Here is an 18,266-nt window from a genome sequence, read left to right on the forward strand (position 1 = left end):
TGTGACTCGCGCACTACATTTCCCAAGGTGCTGTGCGAGTCACGTGACGCATCACTTTTTAAATCTATTATATTTATGGTTTGGAACCTCGTTTTTAAGTATAATCTAACCTACAAGGATAAGACATATAGTCTATTAAAGAAACATACTTTTGTATAAAGTTTTAATTTCAATCTCAAATTTGATTTTTAATGTACAATGTATGATTCTGATTGGCTACCAAGTAATGATGTCATCTTGGCGCCATTTTTTAAAGTACTAGTGTACCTATATATATTCTTTATGTGCCAGGTTATATGTTATTCCATTTTTTATAAAGTCACACAGCGGAATTAGTGACTATACTCATCTTATCCCCTGACACTCATTGGAACTTACCCATTATTCTGTATTTTATTTTAACTTATTTTATATTTTTTATTCTTATTTTTATTTATTTTATTTTTTTGGCGCAACCTTTCTTTCTCTTTACTGTGTATCTCTTATATAGAGGGTTAGAGGGGTACCCTCTAAAAGGTCGCTGCCTGTTCACTATATTATTAGCGCTAACCTAACTTTTTCTCTACTGTATGATCTCTAGAATGTCTATATCTATCAATAATTACTGATGTGTATGAATCATATCAGATAGGGAGTTTGAACATTCACGTACAAGTGAAGTAATACTTTATCCACTGTATCATCTTTAATGCTGCCCTTTAATAAAGCTTAGATGTTTTACACTAGTTGACCCTCAAGGTGGCAATGTTCGCAGGAGGTTCCAAGTCATCAAGTAACCAGTCCATCTTTGCAGTTAGTATTCCCTCTACCAGTAGATCCTGCGACCACGTTATAGTAACTTCTAGAACTGGTTTTTCATCACCTTCCTTGCTTCCTCTTCCAGATGTACTACTCATGTGAAATTACACAGATTAAATTTGTATCCAAAATAGTTTAATGAAGTTAGTTGACCAGCAGAGAAGTCCCTGCAGCTCTCATTATCTGCTTCTTGAATAAGAATAAAAATAAAAAAAAAACACACACCATAATGCATAACTGACACGTATAACTTCTACTTACGTATGTGAGCATCTTTCGTGGTATCATAAATCCTTTGTATTCGTAGGCATTACGGACACTTTAAATGCCAAGCATTAGAAACTTCTGAAGAATATTAACTGGAGGTCTATCTCGGTTAATCATTCTGTTATTCTTTGTCTCTTATTCTAGGTTTCATAGAATATCTTTGAGGTTATCAGTGGATAGATGCATCCAATTAATCACTGCTTAGATCCTTTCTTCTACGGATAGGGTAAGAAAGTAAAAATGAATTACATTAATTGCCTCGTTCCGCTCTGCATCCTCATTGAGCACATTTTTAATGTACAGGGTTATTTACTAAAGTGGGAAACCAATGTGAATTTCAAATTTAAGATTAAAGTAGCCAAACAAAGCATAGCTGACTTGGAGAATGTTTCCAGGTCGTCTTTTTTTTTTTTACTTTCAATTTAAAATTCACGTTGAATTTTCACTTTAGAGACTGAAACTGATACTTGTCCAATATTCTGACTCCGCTGACTGTTCAATCAGTATCATTCTCTTAAATGTTATTTTTTTTAGTGGCTACTGAATTCTCATATTCTGACCTAGTTTGCTCCTTAATCTAAAACTTTGCTGCCGGTACTGATGTTTCAGCTTTTTATTCTGACTGAACCGGACTGCCTGCCTTCGCCTATTTTAACTTCTATAAGATCTGCCTTGACTTGTATGATCTTTAATTTATCCATGCTGTGATACTTGTCATCTGATGGATAATATCTCCATACACCTGTCTACCCCTGGGTTTCGCTCCAAGGTTTGAGAAGTTACTTCAGATGATCAAAGCTGCCTTCAAGGAGTGAAGATGAGTACGGTTATTTCATGAAAAGCCAGCTCAAAAGGTGTATAGTAATGGTGAGCCTATGTCTTAAACATTCAACATCTCTACCATTAAGCAGTGGCAGGATGGCAAACACACGTAAAGATGGGGAAGAGATGGAATGGAGTCTGGTGGTTTACTAAAGGCAGAGACATATACACAAATTTCTGTGCAGGTGCAAAAATGGAGAAAGTAGATGTAGATGAAATGTAGGTAGAGAGTATGCATATGGCATTTTTTTTTTTTATTGAAAATGGGAACAGAATAATTTCAGATGACTTAAAGGTAGGCGGACAATGCAATTGAGCAGCTGGAAATGCTAGCAGAATGCTTGGTTGTATAGGGAGAGGTATTAGCAGTAGAAAGAGGGAAGTGCTCATGCCATTGTGCAGAACACTGGTGAGACCTCACTTGGAGTATTGTACGCAGTACTGGAGACCGTATCTTCAGAAGGATATTGATACTTTAGAGAGAGTTCAGAGAAGGGCTACTTAGCTGGTTCATGTAAAGGTAGATTCCAGGTTCAGTTGGGAGACCCCCTTTCTCAGCCCAAACGGAAAAGTGGGGTGAAAAGGCGGGTATCCCTCCCAAAACCCTGAAATCAAAGGGAGCCACCAGGTTGTACAGATTACAGGGGGTAACCCACATTGAAAATTATTAAACAGAAGATAGCTGGTTCATGGATTGCAGGATAAAACTTACCAGGAAAGGTTAAAAGATCTTAACATGTATAGCTTGGAGGAAAGACGAGACAGGGGGGATATGATTTCACAGTAAAGAAGGAGACTATATTTAAAAGAAGAAAAACTACCACAACAAGAGGACATAGTCTTAAATTAGAGGGACAAAGGTTTAAAAATAATATGAGGAAGTATTACTTTACTGAGAGGGTAGTGGATGCATTTAGAAAATTGGGCAGACTAGATGGGGCGAATGGTTCTTATCTGCCGTCACATTCTATGTTTCTATGAAGAGGTTCTAATAATAAATAAGAGGTTGGAGAAATAAGTGATCAGTTACTTGAGTGGAATTCATATTCAATACCAGAAAGACAAGGAAGCTTACGTTAAATATACAAATATAAATATATATATTATTTTATTATTTATGTAGCGCCATCAGATTCTGTAGCGCTGTACAATGGGACATATGTACACATATTGAAGAGAGACACACACTATATCAATTCCAGAAGACTTTATTTAATAACAGAATGTTATATAAAGCAGCACTCGTTTTTTTCTTCTTTTGCAGTTACAGTAAAAACGCTTTATTTACATGTTGCTCTTCCTGCCCACTTACATGTTTTGTTTAACTCTTGATACAGTTGCCCTGTAACCCATTAGGTCCCATGGCTTCTCCTTTATTTCCCAGAACATCAGAGTGCTCTACCCTTTATCGTTTTAATCACATCTTCAGACAGCATTTGATGATCTAGCATTGCAGAAACCAAGCGCATTGAATACATCGTAGCTAATCTGTAACCACAATTATTTTTCACTGAGAATTCGGAGCTCTCAGTATCATCTGCTAATATTACATCACACTTTAAACGTTAAAAATAAAGTTTAACATATGTGTGCAAGTAATAAAAGATACATTCTTTAACTGTTTTGTTACATTCTTTTAATAAGGCTACTTTGCCTTAAACATTTAGAAGAAATGTTTGGGGGAGGGGCTTGCTCTATCCTAATTAATAGCGTAGTCCATTTACTTTTTAATTTTCTGCTGGCAGTATAAAAAAAAATATATACATTCTTAACGGAACCCACTTTCTCCAATCTATTAATAAAAGACCAGTGTAACAAGCATTAAAGACCAGATAATGGTCACAAAAAAGGACGGAACCATTATTAAACCATACAAAGGCAGTAAAAATACAGAGTTTATATATTAATATTGAGAGGTACTAAGCATGTAGTTTGCCTCTATGTTCTTATGCGCTTTTAAAAAGAAAAAGTAATTTGTTTCCAAACTTCAACTGAAAAACACCAAATATTAATGATAAATGTAAATATATGATGTAAGAAAATGCAATGAAATATTACAGAGGTAAATTTAAAACCGTACATTAAAGGGTTTATAAAAATGGTCAATTTATCTCATTTCAGCTGAAATCATCTGCATGGGTGCAAAAGGTCACAGCCATGTGTGGTTTGCAAATGGACAACATAATAAAAAAACAAAAACAAAAAAAAAAGAATACTAGAGTTATTAGACTTTGGGTTTGATAGCATTGCCCACCGATAGCGAGTAGTTACATTCAGTATCACAAGGGATTATAGACAATAACATACTTTAAATAATATAAATAATAAGATAAACAAGCATACAAAAAATCTGTTCAAGTAACAGTACGTGCCACCATATAAAGAAGTAACATAAAGGCAGTAGTAACATTATCCATGTAGTTTAGTCCTCATCAGAAAAGTTCTTAGAAGGTTTTGAAGCCGAAACATCTCCTGGTTCCAAAACTTTTGATGGTTCCGAATATTTTGCCGACAACCTAAACATTTTGTACAGAATATTAGTTTAGTTTCAGGTCGAATAAGTAAACTGGGAGAAACATAATAAACCTTAGCAGCGAATGGAAAACATAATATTCAGGGATATGAATTTTAATTTCTGGGGTAACAGCTTCTTGATTCAAGGATAAATCTGACTGCCATTATGGGGTCAAGAAGATTTGATTTCCTAGTTTGTTGCAAAATTGTAAGAGCTTCAAACTAGGGTAATTGCCTTCTTTTGGATCAACAGCAAAAACAGATGTGAGATAGGTTGAACTTGATGGACATATGTCTCTTTTCAGCCTATAATTTTCTTGGAACCGTGGAAAGTTAAACTATGGGATCTTGCAATATTTTCCACATCCTTTAAGGGCTGGAATGCTAACCAACTACTGTGGTTTTTCTACATAAAATTTAGCCAATATACCCAATAAGATTCTCCCCTACGGGCATGGTTTATATTCCTTGCTCGATGCGCATCAAAGGAAATGTGGTTCAATTCCATTAGACTCAGCCAGTAAAACCGAACTTTGATAAATCTCCCCTTATAACTTCAGCAGTAAGAACGTAGTGAGGAAGAGGGGATAACCTGCTATTGTTGCTGAGCACCCTGAAGTTATGTATTTTTCTCTTCCAGTAGCCTCTCTGTCTAGTCTTGTGCGAAGAATTAGTCAAATACCATTCACCCTTTCAGGACAAACAACTAAGCAAATCCTATTATATAATTTGACATGTAAGGGTTAATATCCAAAATTAAACTACTGCCAAGGTTTCATGTATCACAGGGTGAGAATCTTTGTGGCATACTATGCAGTCTTTCTGGGATGTGTATCTGGGACAGATCGACCACGATTTGTTCTAATAGCTAGCAGCCACTACAGTAAAACTATTGCAGAGGCAAGAAAGAGATCTGCCCGATAAGTGCTCGTCCACCACCACATGGGCAATTCAGTCAAAGTTGACAGAGTGCGCTCAACATTTAACCACTGAAAACCACCACGTTACAAAGAAGCAACCTCAAGATGATTCATGGCTATACAAATGCTAGATGTCAACAATAACCAGACAGCTGAGATATTATGGTAATACTTCGAATCTGTGATTCCTAATATTATATAAGTTAAAAAAAAGACATAAAAGATTTTGTGGAGGCTAATGCTCGCTTGCACTGTACAAAGATCACCTGCAGAGTAAAAATAAATAGAACTGAGGATTTAGCTCACTTCAATTTGGGAAAGCCATTGTGTTTTCTCTGAATACAGATAGGTTGTCGTGGTGTGCCAGTGTCTATAGCATTAATGGGCCCCCTATGTGCTATAAAAAAAATCATGCTGTGTGTACTTTTGATTTTCTAATATCATACAGTCTGTCAGTTTCTTATGTTGCAAATGAAATTGTGAAGAAAAGACTCTCTCCTAGAAACACAGGTAGGTGGGTGTTCGGTTATAAACATTCAGGATGAAATATGAACACAGAGGAGATTAGAGAGGAATAATAGAGATTATACGCGAATTACAGGAAAAAAGTAATCAAATGAAACAAGAAATACGGTCTCGGCTTCACCCACTCCATTGTCTTGTACACCTCGGGATAATATGTATCAGCTTTCACAAAGTGGTCGGAACACTAATACGACCGCTCTGCTGACAGACAAACCTATAATGAATATCTCACTTTAAGAATATGGGTCAGTAGGTTGTTCGAAAGAAACATCGATCCAATTATAAATAATATGCTAGCACTGTGTAATATTCTAAGTGTACTAGCTGCTTTGATACGAACACAATTATGCCTCTTCGCACTGAGAATGGCTGGGAAATTACCACTCATTGCGTGTTACTTAGACCTCGATTTAATATTTTTGGATATTCTTTTCAAATGATTTATGTCCAAAACTTCCCATAGAGTTTAATAGCTGCTTATGTAGATAGATCATTTTTAAAGTTTTTCTAAAAGACTTATCATTTAAAGTGTTTCGCCCAAAATATCAAATTGTGGCATTAATCGGTTAAAGGGACACTGTAGACACCCAGATCACTTCAGCTCATTGAACTGGTCTGGGTGCTGTGTCCCATTTGCATAAAGTGCTGCAATGTAAAACACTAGAGGGCTTCCTGCATCGAAACTGACTTTTGGTCCGTTATCTGATGCTGGATGTCTCCATCCTCTGCATGAGGATCTCCAGCGACAGATTTTTTTCCCCATAGGAAAGCATTGATTCAATGGTTTCCAATGGAGAGGTCTAATGAGAGTGCGGCAATGGATGTGCATGCACATTCGACTACGCTCGCCACAGGGCGGAGGTGGGGACGGAGCTTCGACCCAGCACTGAGGGACATCAGTGCTAGGATCAGGTAAGTAAATCATGGGTTTTGTATTCCTGGCACGACAGTATCCCTTTACAAATAAGGACACTGAAGTCTGGCACAGAACAGTAAATTATCATCAACTCATGTGCTATAAGAACAGTTCTGGATAAATTCACACCTCTCAACATTTTAAATAGACAAAGAAGAAACTTGCATGTTAGGGTGTGAGTAGTGGGTGGCAGGACCAGGGCTATCCTGAGAAATTTTAGGAGACTTACTAATCATTTATTTAAATAAAATGTAATTTACAATAAGAACAGTGCATCTTATTTACAGAGACGGATCTCTAAACAAATTTATTGTACTTTAAAGTCACATTACTGGGAGTATTATTGCTGTGGAGCTCTGTCATATATTCCAACAGACACCAACAATATGGAGCTCCTAGAAAAGAGGGACCTTAAGATAGAAAAGAGGGACAGAGAGATTTGGTCTCAAAATAGGGACTGTCCCTGGTTATAAAGCAGTTGCAAAGTTGGGTTATAGAACACGTGTACACCATTGTATTCTTGTGGAGATTTTCCAATTGCATATACATTTCTTTAAAAACACTGATGAAATTCTGAACCAAAAACAAAAATGCACTTAGTTTGTCGTAACACGAATGGACACACTTTTAATATACTTTTAGGACGAAATTCTGTGAATTCGCCGGCGCCCTACTCTAAATGACAGGACGAGGGGTGGGTATTGTGAGAAAAATTTCAATGAACACAGGAATTGGTCAGAGAAGGACAAGCATAGGAATAATGAGAAAAAGAGGAGGGCTTACAAAGGCTGCAGTCATTAGAACCTTTGGACTATACCCCCAATAAATATATGCATACAAATATGCATGCATGTATTCATTGTGGGTATATCTACTAAATGGTGTTTGTGAGGGGGTGGGGGTGTTCGTTTTTAAAGTGTGGAGTAATCCTTTAATAACAATTAGACTGCCATTATACCACTCCCACTCCTCACAGAGGACAAATAGTCCAGCAATGTGCTCCCAAAACGCAGAGGCTTTGTATACTTCTATGCTAAACAATTTACATGCTGCAAACAAGTGGTGCCCAGGATTCTATTTACCTTTGTTTAAATTGAGTTTAAAAAAAAACAAACAAAAAATAAAATAAAAAAATAAACATTTATTACATATGAGAATAGAGTGAGATGAGAAAAAGGAGCCAGCTTTTTGAATAGAACAAAGACATGTATTCTCTATTGTAAGAACACTCCTGTGCAAGGCCTACTGGTTTGCTTTTTCACTGCTGGAACATACACTGGATAATCAGTTTGGGGAAATAAATCTCTTCTCTCATTAGTATGCGTTTGGACGTCATTAATATCAAGATAAATCTAAACGTGTTAATCTTATAGATAGCACTCAGAGGATTGCAAATGCAAACTACTCTCGCTTACCCAAAATAGAAGCAGTTTTACATAGAAGATTGTGCATTTATTTGTTTTTTGTTATTGTAAGAAATGGTGATTTAATCCGTTCATGCATTACTTATTTTACTATCACACATTCAATGAACTAATCCCCCAAAGAAAAACTCAATACAAAACGTCTCATACAAGACTATTATGGCTTTATACATAATTAGAACACCACCGCCATCCAATGATATAACAAACCAAATAAATAGATACTATGGGAAAGATGTAATCAATCGGAGGAAGCATCCTATTGGTTACCGGGGTGACCCAAGATTGCTTGTTATAAATGCCCCCCAATGTCTACTATGTGAAGACACTTACCTGGACGTGTGCAAATAGTTCAAAATACTGGAAACGGCAATGTAGCAAACACTTAGAACACCCGAAATGCCGAACGATAGGACTATGATGCCACAGAGAACACACAGCAACATAAGGCCACCCACAATGATTATAACACCTGGAAAGGAATGAAACTAGAGTCATTCAAACACGCAAAATATTTTAAACATAACCAATACACTTTTGCCTGTCATTTCATAACCCTTTGATTGTGCAATGGAGCTCATTTTCATTGAGAATGAAAGAAAATGATATCCCTGGTGTTATTTCTCTTGCTCCTGGTCAAACAAGCATAAACTACAGAATTGTAATAGAAGCCAAAAAAAGAAAAGAAAACATCAATAGCCTTGTATTCACAGTAAAACTATAAAAAAATAAAATAATAAAAAACAATTAAGCCAAAGCGTATTTTTTTTTCCTCCAGAACAAAAAAAATAAATATTCAACAGTTTACTCTAAGTGACCAAGAAACAAAATAAAATAAATTCAGTGCATGACTTTCTGTGTGTTTGTAAAGGATGCTGGTTGCAAAGAGACTGAATGGGGGTAAATAAACGGAGGAGGAAGGCATGGGGAAAATAAGGCATCTGCTTCTCCTATTGAGGACAAGGATTCGATATTATGTAATATTATATAAACTAAAAACAATCATGTTTTCCTCCTTTCAGGAGAATTTGCTTGATACATGATCCCCAGATAATTCTACGAACATATTGCTCTGAATCTGAATGAATTTCATAAACTCGTTTACGATACAGCTCTTCGTGTACACGAAAACAAATATAAATGAGAATGATAACATTATTGGAAACATGGGATTTATTTGAAATAAGGCAAAGGAATCATTTTGGGCACATATTGCCATTTATACATTTCTTGAAGGGTCACTCTAAATGTCTATAAACAACTCTGCATGATAGAAAGTACACTGTACTCGGTCTGTCTGCCAAGAAGCCGAAATATCCAAAGGAGAAATGGACTGGGTACAAATTGATAGCAGCTCGTAGAGCGGGTCCCTTATCCTATGTGACAAGTGAAAAATTAACCAAGGGATAAAGTACATGTCTTTTTAACCTTTCCTGAAAAGAGGTTAATGTGATCAATAGTGCAGTATACTGAATGGGAGAAATAATCTACCACCAGGTGGCAGCACCTTGGCAATGCTCGGTTACTCACTCATTGTAGTGCAGAAAAGACGAGGTGAGAACGCACATGCCAAATCTAAGGTGGGCACCTACACTCTGGTGCCTCCAGAAAGGGAAGGCAAATACCTAGAAATCCAGATTTGAAGGACACAGCCTGGGCACACAAGGTAGTGTCTGAAGGCAGACGTTATGTAACAGAAAGGTACAGCAATGTTTCGAATCACAAATTGAGCCTTTAAGGTCACCGCTTCAGAATGCCGAAAATTTTTCGGCATGTGTCAATCATACTCGGGCATAGCACAGTGCGTAGTTGTCCTTTTTGCTACAAATGTTTTACTGTAAGCCAAGCTGAATTGCATGTGAAATTCTAGATACATTTCTAGGACAACGATGAAAGTAACACTTTTCTTATTTAATTTAGGGCAATATACTGCAATTTAAAAACAGTTAAAATAACATATAGAATGATATAAAAAATGTATTATATATCTATCTATCTATATCTAAATATATCGATAGATAGATGGATATAATATCACGGTTTCCATTCATATTTAATGCAGTAAAGTAGTAGTGCATGCTCTGGGGTCAGCAAGTAGTATTCGGGATTGGAGGAAAGCTCAATGTGTTGGCAGAATTGTTGTTCTGCAATACTTTTTCACTTTTGTTCGTATGCGTCTAGCCTTTTTGTCATTTAAACAGATGATATAGCCTCCACAAAGCTAGTCAGTAAGGAAATAAGTGTATTGCCACATTAGATATCCCAGAAGAACCCACGTGTCTACCCTTCTAGAGAGCAGCTCCAAAAACCAAATTGGGGAGATGTGCATATTACAGGGAGAGGTGATATATCCACACATATGGCACATTATTTCATTTCTTCACTGACAGATGGTTAGCAATGGAAACCTCTGAAAGAACATTAAGAGAGCAAATATGGATTTTTTTTCTATTCCAATTTGCATGACTGTAATTACTAAATTATGATGAGAGCTTATGCAGTATATAGAGTTTGTTTAATCCGTGTAGTTAAGCTAATTATTTCAGTGGACATCTGTCATTGGACAAGTTCTAAAACAAATAATGAAGATTATTTTTAGCTATGCATTTTCGTACAGCTAGACAAAAATAAAGAAAAACAATATAAAAGATCATTTGTTGCATTTCTGTTTTATTATCATTTACAGGGATACTATAGACACCAGAACAAGAGCTTAATGTAGTTGTTCTGGTGTGCATAGCATGTTCTAGCAGGCATTTTAATGTTAACACTGCCTTTTCCCATGAAAATGCAGTGTTTACATTATTGCCTAGTAATACCTCTAGTCAGATGACCACTAGAGGAGCTTCTTGGGTCAGTGCTGCACAATGTGCAACACTGATGTTCAGCGTCTCCACACTCTGCATGGAGGCGCCGAACGTTCCTCATAGAGATGCATTGATTCAATGTATCTCTATAAGGAGATGCTGATTGGCACAACACTACGTTTTGCTGCGCATGAGCAATAGCCTCCCAATGCTTGTGATTGTCAACCCAGAGAAGGGGATAAGTGTTAACCCTTTTCAACAGGGGTAAGGGCAGACGCCCACGTAAAATATGTTAACACTGTAGTGTCGAGAATACAAGTTCATTTCCTAAAACTATAGAATTTTTTTTTTTTTTTTAATGGTCTTCCTTTTGAATGGCTGTAATACTAGATGGTGTTTCCAGTGAATTACCGTATTTATCGGCGTATAACACGCACTTTTTCTCCCTGAAAATAGGGAGAAAATCATGGGTGCGTGTTATACGCCGATATCCCACATTTACTTACCTGTCTTGAAGCGTGGGCCGGCTTCACAGCGCGCACCGCGGAACTGGAACTTAAATTTCAGGTTCCGGTTTCCGGCGGGACTGAAAGGAAGTGTGCACACTATTGTGTGCACACTTCCTTTCAGTCCCGCCGGTACTGGAACTTAAATTTCAGGTTCCGGTTTCCGGCGGGACTGAAAGGAAGTGTGCACACTATTGTGTGCACACTTCCTTTCAGTCCCGCCGGAAACCGGAACCTGAAATTTAAGTTCCAGTTCCGCGGTGCGCGCTGTGAAGCCGGCCCACGCTTCAAGATAGGTAAGTAAATATGGGACAGAGGGAAAGTGCACTAGGGGACACTATGGGAGGGGGGGGGACACACACTATGGGGGGTGGAGAATAGTATGGGAGGGGGGGAAGAATACTATGGAAAGGGGGGGTGGAGAATACTATGGGGGGAGAGAATACTATGGGAGGGGGGGGATTACTATGGAAAGGGGGGGGAACACTATGGGATGAGGGGGGGGAATACTATGGGAGGGGTGGAAATTTCCTGGAATTTCCTTCTGGAAATGAGGTGCGTGTTATACGCCGGGGCGTGTTATACGCCGATAAATACGGTAGTTGAAAAAAACACCAGAAAAAATGAGAACACAAATCAGGCTACTTTAGAACAAAAAACAAACAAACAAAAAGGACCAGTTCGTCCACGGCCATGTGACTTTTGCAGTTTAAACTTAATATCAAGTACTTCCCTTGGGATGGTTTCTTTCCTATAAAAATAGAAAAGTTGTGTTTTATGACCAATGCATTTATAGGTTTTAGTTTTTTTAATTTACAGCTTGAGCTGAGCTGGTTTCTGTATTGAGATTTAACAAAATAGGTGGTGATAGGGTTAATTTCTGTGCGGCGATAGGTGGGATATGGGAATTTATCACTTTGCAGATTTGAACTTCAAAGTTTAAATTTTTTAAAGATTCCATTTCAATACTTAAGATCATAAGATCCATTATAATGATAGCTCAATATGATTTAGGAGATATAGCAAGTTTCATTCTTTCGCACAAAACACGTCGATATCCAATTTGTGGAGACACATCATTTTATAACTCTATTCTGTGAAATCAGGAAGCAGAACGGTTTTAAAAAATGGCCACAGATGCAATACATCAGTTAATGAAAAAATTAAAAATAAAAGAGTACGTTGTTTACTATTCTCTGGAAACCATGCCATTGAGTAAAACATTGATTTTTTTAATAACTTGTGTTAACCTTTTTTTTCCCATGAGACGATCCATTTTCTTTTAAACTTAGAGACACTGTACCACACCCCCACCTTGCAAATTGAGATCAAGTATTTCATAAAGGTATAATCATTATGAAATACTCATACTGACTGTGTTGGGATTTCACTGAGATTCCAACCCATCAAAGGATATACTGAGACAAAGTATGGACTACATCGTCTCAGTATTTTACCTCTGCTTAATATTTCTTGACACTAGGCAGAGCTACCGCTGTCAAGAAGGGTCAATCCCCCAGTTGTCACCAGTGGCAACTTCAGGGAATTGGCTCTGTCTATAAAGGATCCCACGGTCTTGTAAGATCCTCCATAGATCTCCAGAATGAATGAATGAGAGTACAGCAGTGATGTCGGCTCCTCTGAGATTCCCAACTTTAGTGTTTATGTCACTACTATGTGAATGATAAATCACAAAGTAGAGTCCTCAGTTAAGGCTGCCTTTCAGCTCTGACAAGTTACAAGCAGTCTAAGAACCTTGTGGTTTCAACAAAGGATGAGCAGCGATTTGGAGTTTTCTTGAAATCTGGAAAGAACAGAATTGATTTATTAGATTATTACCAAGATTTTTATTCAGCTGAATGCTTAAAAAGTACTTTGCACATATCTGCTATCCATGGACTTTAGGAGGTAGGTTTTGGTGGATCATGGGAGAGTAAACCCACGCACTTTGTCAAGTATTTTATTACATTATGGTCACCATGCACAGCTAAAGGGCAACAATCAGAATATTTGCAGTATTTCATGTACTTCATGTGTGATGAACGTGTGACTACCCGTTATCATGTATGGTGACTGGCATCTTTCTGAGCGAGTTTATATATTACTGACCCAACTTTGCGATACCTTGGTCACCAACGACCCTCTAACCTTTTTGTGTTGGTCTTTCCTTTCGGTCAAAAACCCTTGCTACACACATTATTTAGCAGTTCGGAGTTTATCGATGTAGCGGAGAGCCGATCTTGCACAGCTATTCTCCACTAGAGATCCCAGTGAGGCTCAGGAACAAGGTGATGTTGAGTCCACAGGCAAGGTTTCCAGCAGGTAGAGTAATACAGCAATATCCCCATCGCAATCCCAATAACTGGACGACACACAGTTTCAGGAGTAGAACTAACTAGCTTTATTTCACAGTTCCTTATAAAGCCCTCTCCCATGCAAGGGAGGAGGTTCTATCACTTAAGACATTATCCAATCTACAAGTAGTAACCTCCCACAGATCTCCTCCCCTCCTCTAGCATCATAATCCCCTTATCGTGTACACAGTTTTCCCCGAGTTTTGGATGTACCCTAAATACTTGGGGTACATCCACAAATCCAACATCCCCAGATAGCTCTATTCTGGGGGACCAACATACTTTAAAATTAGCACATTCGGATAAAGCGTTCGGGAGTTATGGGACTTTGAAGTTTGGACCGACCGCAGAGGTAAAGTATCCGAAAACAGTTCCATGTATTCTGGCCCTGCGGTCGGTCACAAACAGGCGAATGCAAAGGGGTGAAATATTACTGTTAAGTGGCCTGACGGGGATTCGGATGAATCCCCTAGTTTGTGGGGTTCTTTCTACCGAACGGCGGGCCGTTCGGTAGTTTCCCCACGAAGTATTAGGAGTCTGGAGGTCTCAGCGGTGTTTGCCTAGTCAAGTGTCCGATTTTGGTTCCAGACACTCGACGGCAAAACACCGCTGTTCGGCAGTCCAAGATGGCCGCCGCCACGTGTTCGCATCCCGAATGGCGGCCACCCAGAGAACAAAGACCACACTGCATGAATAGGTAATTACCCGTTTGCAACATTGTTGCAAACGGTAATTGAAGGCACACTTTACACAGGGTGGTCTGGTTGTTCGGTAGTTTCATTCCCTTGTTTTATTCGAATGATTCTACCGAACAACTAGAGGAATACAGTTCTTTATATACATTTAACTGTCAATATAACCGGATACCATGATTCCTATACATGTTCACACACATTAAACCAGCAATATGACTAAATACACTTTTTCTCATACATGTTGTGGGACAGCCCGGTACCAATCCGCTACACTGCTCCCCCTTGCCCACAAGCCGGCATACACAGTCTGATCCAACACGGATCGGCTTGGGGATGTCCGGGGGCTCACGGATCATTTCTCTAAGTCAGTTTGTCTTGACAACCCGTCAGCATTTCCATTCTGCTTACCCGGCCGGTACTGGATATTAAAGTCAAAAGGCTGTAGCGCCAAACTCCAGCGCAGCAGCCTGGCGTTGTCCCCAGCCACCCGGTTCAGCCAGACTAACGGGTTGTGATCCGTGAGCAAGGAAAAGGGCTGTCCATATAAATAGGGTTGCAGCTTCTTTAGGGCCCACACCACAGCCAGGCATTCCTTTTCGATGGCGGCGTAGCTTACTTCTCGAGGTAACAGTTTGCGACTGATGTAAGCCACTGGATGTTCTCCGCCATCGGCCCCGACTTGACTCAGTACTGCCCCCAATCCAAACATAGAAGCGTCTGTGTGAACAAGAAAACGTTTAGTTGGATTGGGAGCTGCCAAGACAGGGGCATTTATCAGTGCATTTTTCAATTGTTGGAATGCCTGCTCACACTCCGGGGGTTGTTTACTTGGCGGGGAAGGTTCTTACGGGTCAGGTCAGTGAGGGGTTTGGCCAGGGCGCTATAATTGGGAACAAACTTCCTGTAATACCCTGCTGTCCCTAGAAACGCTAAAACCTGGGTCTTAGTCCTAGGGGTGGGCCACTGGGCTACAGCCTCTACTTTGGCAGGTTCGGGTTTCTGTTTACCGCACCCTACTCTATGTCCCAGGTATTGTACCTCAGCCATTCCGATACTACACTTGGCCGGCTTCAAGGTCAAACCTGCTTCCCTTATCCTATCTAGCACAGCTCCTATGTGAGCTAAATGTTCCTGCCACGTATTGCTAAAAATGGCAATATCGTCCAGGTAGGCACAGGTATAGTCCTGAAATCCATCCAGGAGTCGATCCACCATCCTTTGGAAGGTGGCTGGGGCGTTTTTCATCCCAAATGGCATGACCTTAAACTGGTACAAGCCAAATGGGGTGACAAAGGCCGACTTCGGGATGGCGTCTGGGGCCAGGGGGATTTGCCAATACCCTTTACACAAGTCAATAGTGGTGAGGTATTGGCCCCTGGCCATTCTGTCCAGTAACTCGTCTATCCGGGGCATCGGATAGGCGTCGGATACAGTCTTCTCGTTCAATCTCCTATAGTCCACGCAGAAGCGGGTCGTACCGTCTCGCTTTGGTACGAGGACTACCGGAGATGCCCAAGGACTGTCTGAGGGTTCAATCACCCCCAGTTGGAGCATTTCGTCGATCTCCTTACGCATGTTTGCCCATACCGCTTCTGGAATGCGGTATGGCGTCTGGCGCATGGGTAGTTGCCCTGGGGTCTCGACCCGGTGAGTTGCCAGAGGCGTGTATCCAGGTACATTAGAGAACATGTCGCGTTTCTCTTCTAATAGTTGCTGTACCTCGATCCGCTCCTGTGGGCTCAGCCGATCTCCCAGCGCAACCTCCCCTAAATCCCCGGACAGCTGCCCATCCTCCAGCAAATCGGGGAGGGGTAAGCTGTCAAACTCTTCCGTGTTAGGGGCACAGATGGCGGTTACCTCCTCAGTACGCTCGTGGTAGGGCTTCAGCATGTTCACATGGAGCATGCGTCGCCCCCCAGTCCCTGTGCAGGGGCCGATAATATAGGTGGTATCACATCTTTGCTCCACCACCTTATATGGGCCCTGCCAGGCGGCCTGTAACTTATCATGTCGGACAGGTTTTAAAATTAGTACCTTCTGCCCGACCTGAAAGCTACGGTCCCTGGCTCCCCGATCATACCATGTACGCTGGCGGGTCTGGGCCTCCTGAAGGTTTTCCCTTACCGTCTTGGTCAACGCTTCTAGGCGGTCCCGAAAGGCCAACACATATGGTATGATGGGAGTGCCATCTGTGCTCCGGTCTCCCTCCCAATGCTCTCTAATAAGATCTAATGGGCCTCGGACCCTCCTCCCAAACAATAATTCAAACGGGGAGAACCCTGTGGATTCCTGCGGCACCTCCCGGTATGCGAATAGGAGGTGCGGCAGGAATCGTTCCCAGTCCTTGTGGGTCTCTGCGAAGGTTCGGAGCATCTGCTTCAAGGTACCATTGAATCGTTCGCAGAGCCCGTTCGTCTGGGGGTGGTAAGGGGCACTGATAATAGGCTTAATGCCACAGATCCTCCAGAGGTGTTGGGTGAATTCTGCGGTAAACTGGGTACCCTGATCCGAGATAATCTCCCTGGGTAATCCCATCCGGGAGAATATCCGCATGAGGGCATCCGCGACCGTCTCAGCGTGGATGTTGGTCAGAGCCACTGCTTCTGGATACCTGGTGGCATAATCTACTACCGTTAAAATATACTGTTTTCCTGACGGGCTAACTTTATTGAGGGGGCCTATCAGATCCACTGCTATTCGGCTAAAAGGTTCCTCTATTATGGGTAAGGGGTGAAGTTTAGCCTTCCTGCGATCCCCCCTTTTTCCCACTCTCTGGCAGGTATCGCAAGTCGTGCAATATCTGCGTACTTCCTGGCTAATCCCTGGCCAGAAGAAACTCTGGGTTAGTCTGTACCTGGTGCGACTAACCCCTAGATGTCCGGATAGCGGAATATCATGCGCTATCCGGAGTAATTCAGCCCGGTACCGCTGTGGTACCACTAATTGTCTCCTCGCTATCGGGTCTAACCCCGTAATCTGTTTGCTTGTTTCCCTGTACAAAAGTTGTTTATCCCAGATAAACCTCTCTCCCTCCGCCCCGGGGGAACCCGTGCCAACCTTGTCCCTATACACCTGAAGCGTGGGGTCTGTTGCGACTTCAGCTACAAATTCATTAGGTGGAGCCCAGGGGACACATTCTAGAGGGGGGGTAGGGTTGCTTACCTGGACCTCCGGCAGTGTGTTGTGGTCCTGGGTGCGGGCCTGTTGTCGGGTGACTACAGGGTTGACCTCCCCTGTGGTGGGCGACTGGGGCTCAAAAGCAGAAGTGAGCCTCCCCAGATCGTTCCCCAATAAAACCTCCGCCGGTAAATGCGGCATCAATCCCACCTCCACTTCCCCTGCCCCCGCTCCCCAATGTAAATGTACCCTTGCTGTAGGTAGCCGGTACACTGCTCCCCCAGCTACCCGGACGGCAACAGTTTTGTTCAGTTTTGCCTGATCTGAAATCAGGTGGCTCTGTACCAAAGTGATGGTGGCTCCCGAATCTCGTAATCCCCGGACTGCTGTACCATTCAGATATACCGTCTGTCGATGGTGCCGTAGATTGTCCACATTGGCCTGGACAGGATCTGCCTCGTGCAGTACCTCCCATTGTTCCACAGTAGTAATGGGGACTGCGGAACCATACGGGGTGGTAACTAGGTCCTGGTAGTGGTGGGCTGCGGCCGCCCTGGGTGGAGGTGGGCCTGGACGAATCCAGGTGGAACGGTCCCGTAGC

General features: G+C 41.0%; 1 protein-coding gene across 3 annotated transcripts in view; it reads right to left on the reverse strand.

Annotated features, from left to right (window-relative positions):
- Positions 1 to 3,134: 3,134 nt before the first annotated feature.
- Positions 3,135 to 18,266, reverse strand: part of LDAF1 (lipid droplet assembly factor 1) — a 61,396-nt gene continuing 46,264 nt past the window's right edge. For 2 of the 3 annotated variants that reach the window (XM_063428889.1, XM_063428888.1), the window contains exons 5-6: positions 8,520 to 8,658; positions 3,135 to 4,403 (exon numbers count right to left, since the gene is read on the reverse strand). In XM_063428889.1, the coding sequence (XP_063284959.1) occupies positions 4,310 to 4,403; positions 8,520 to 8,658 (233 nt within the window). In that variant the 3' untranslated portion in view covers positions 3,135 to 4,309. Of the gene's footprint in view, positions 4,404 to 8,515; positions 8,659 to 18,266 lie in introns of those variants that run through there. The other variant, XM_063428890.1, reaches the window with a different exon arrangement.

The sequence above is a fragment of the Pelobates fuscus genome, chromosome 8, assembly GCF_036172605.1.
Source record: "Pelobates fuscus isolate aPelFus1 chromosome 8, aPelFus1.pri, whole genome shotgun sequence".
In the NCBI taxonomy this organism is placed as follows: domain Eukaryota; kingdom Metazoa; phylum Chordata; class Amphibia; order Anura; family Pelobatidae; genus Pelobates; species Pelobates fuscus.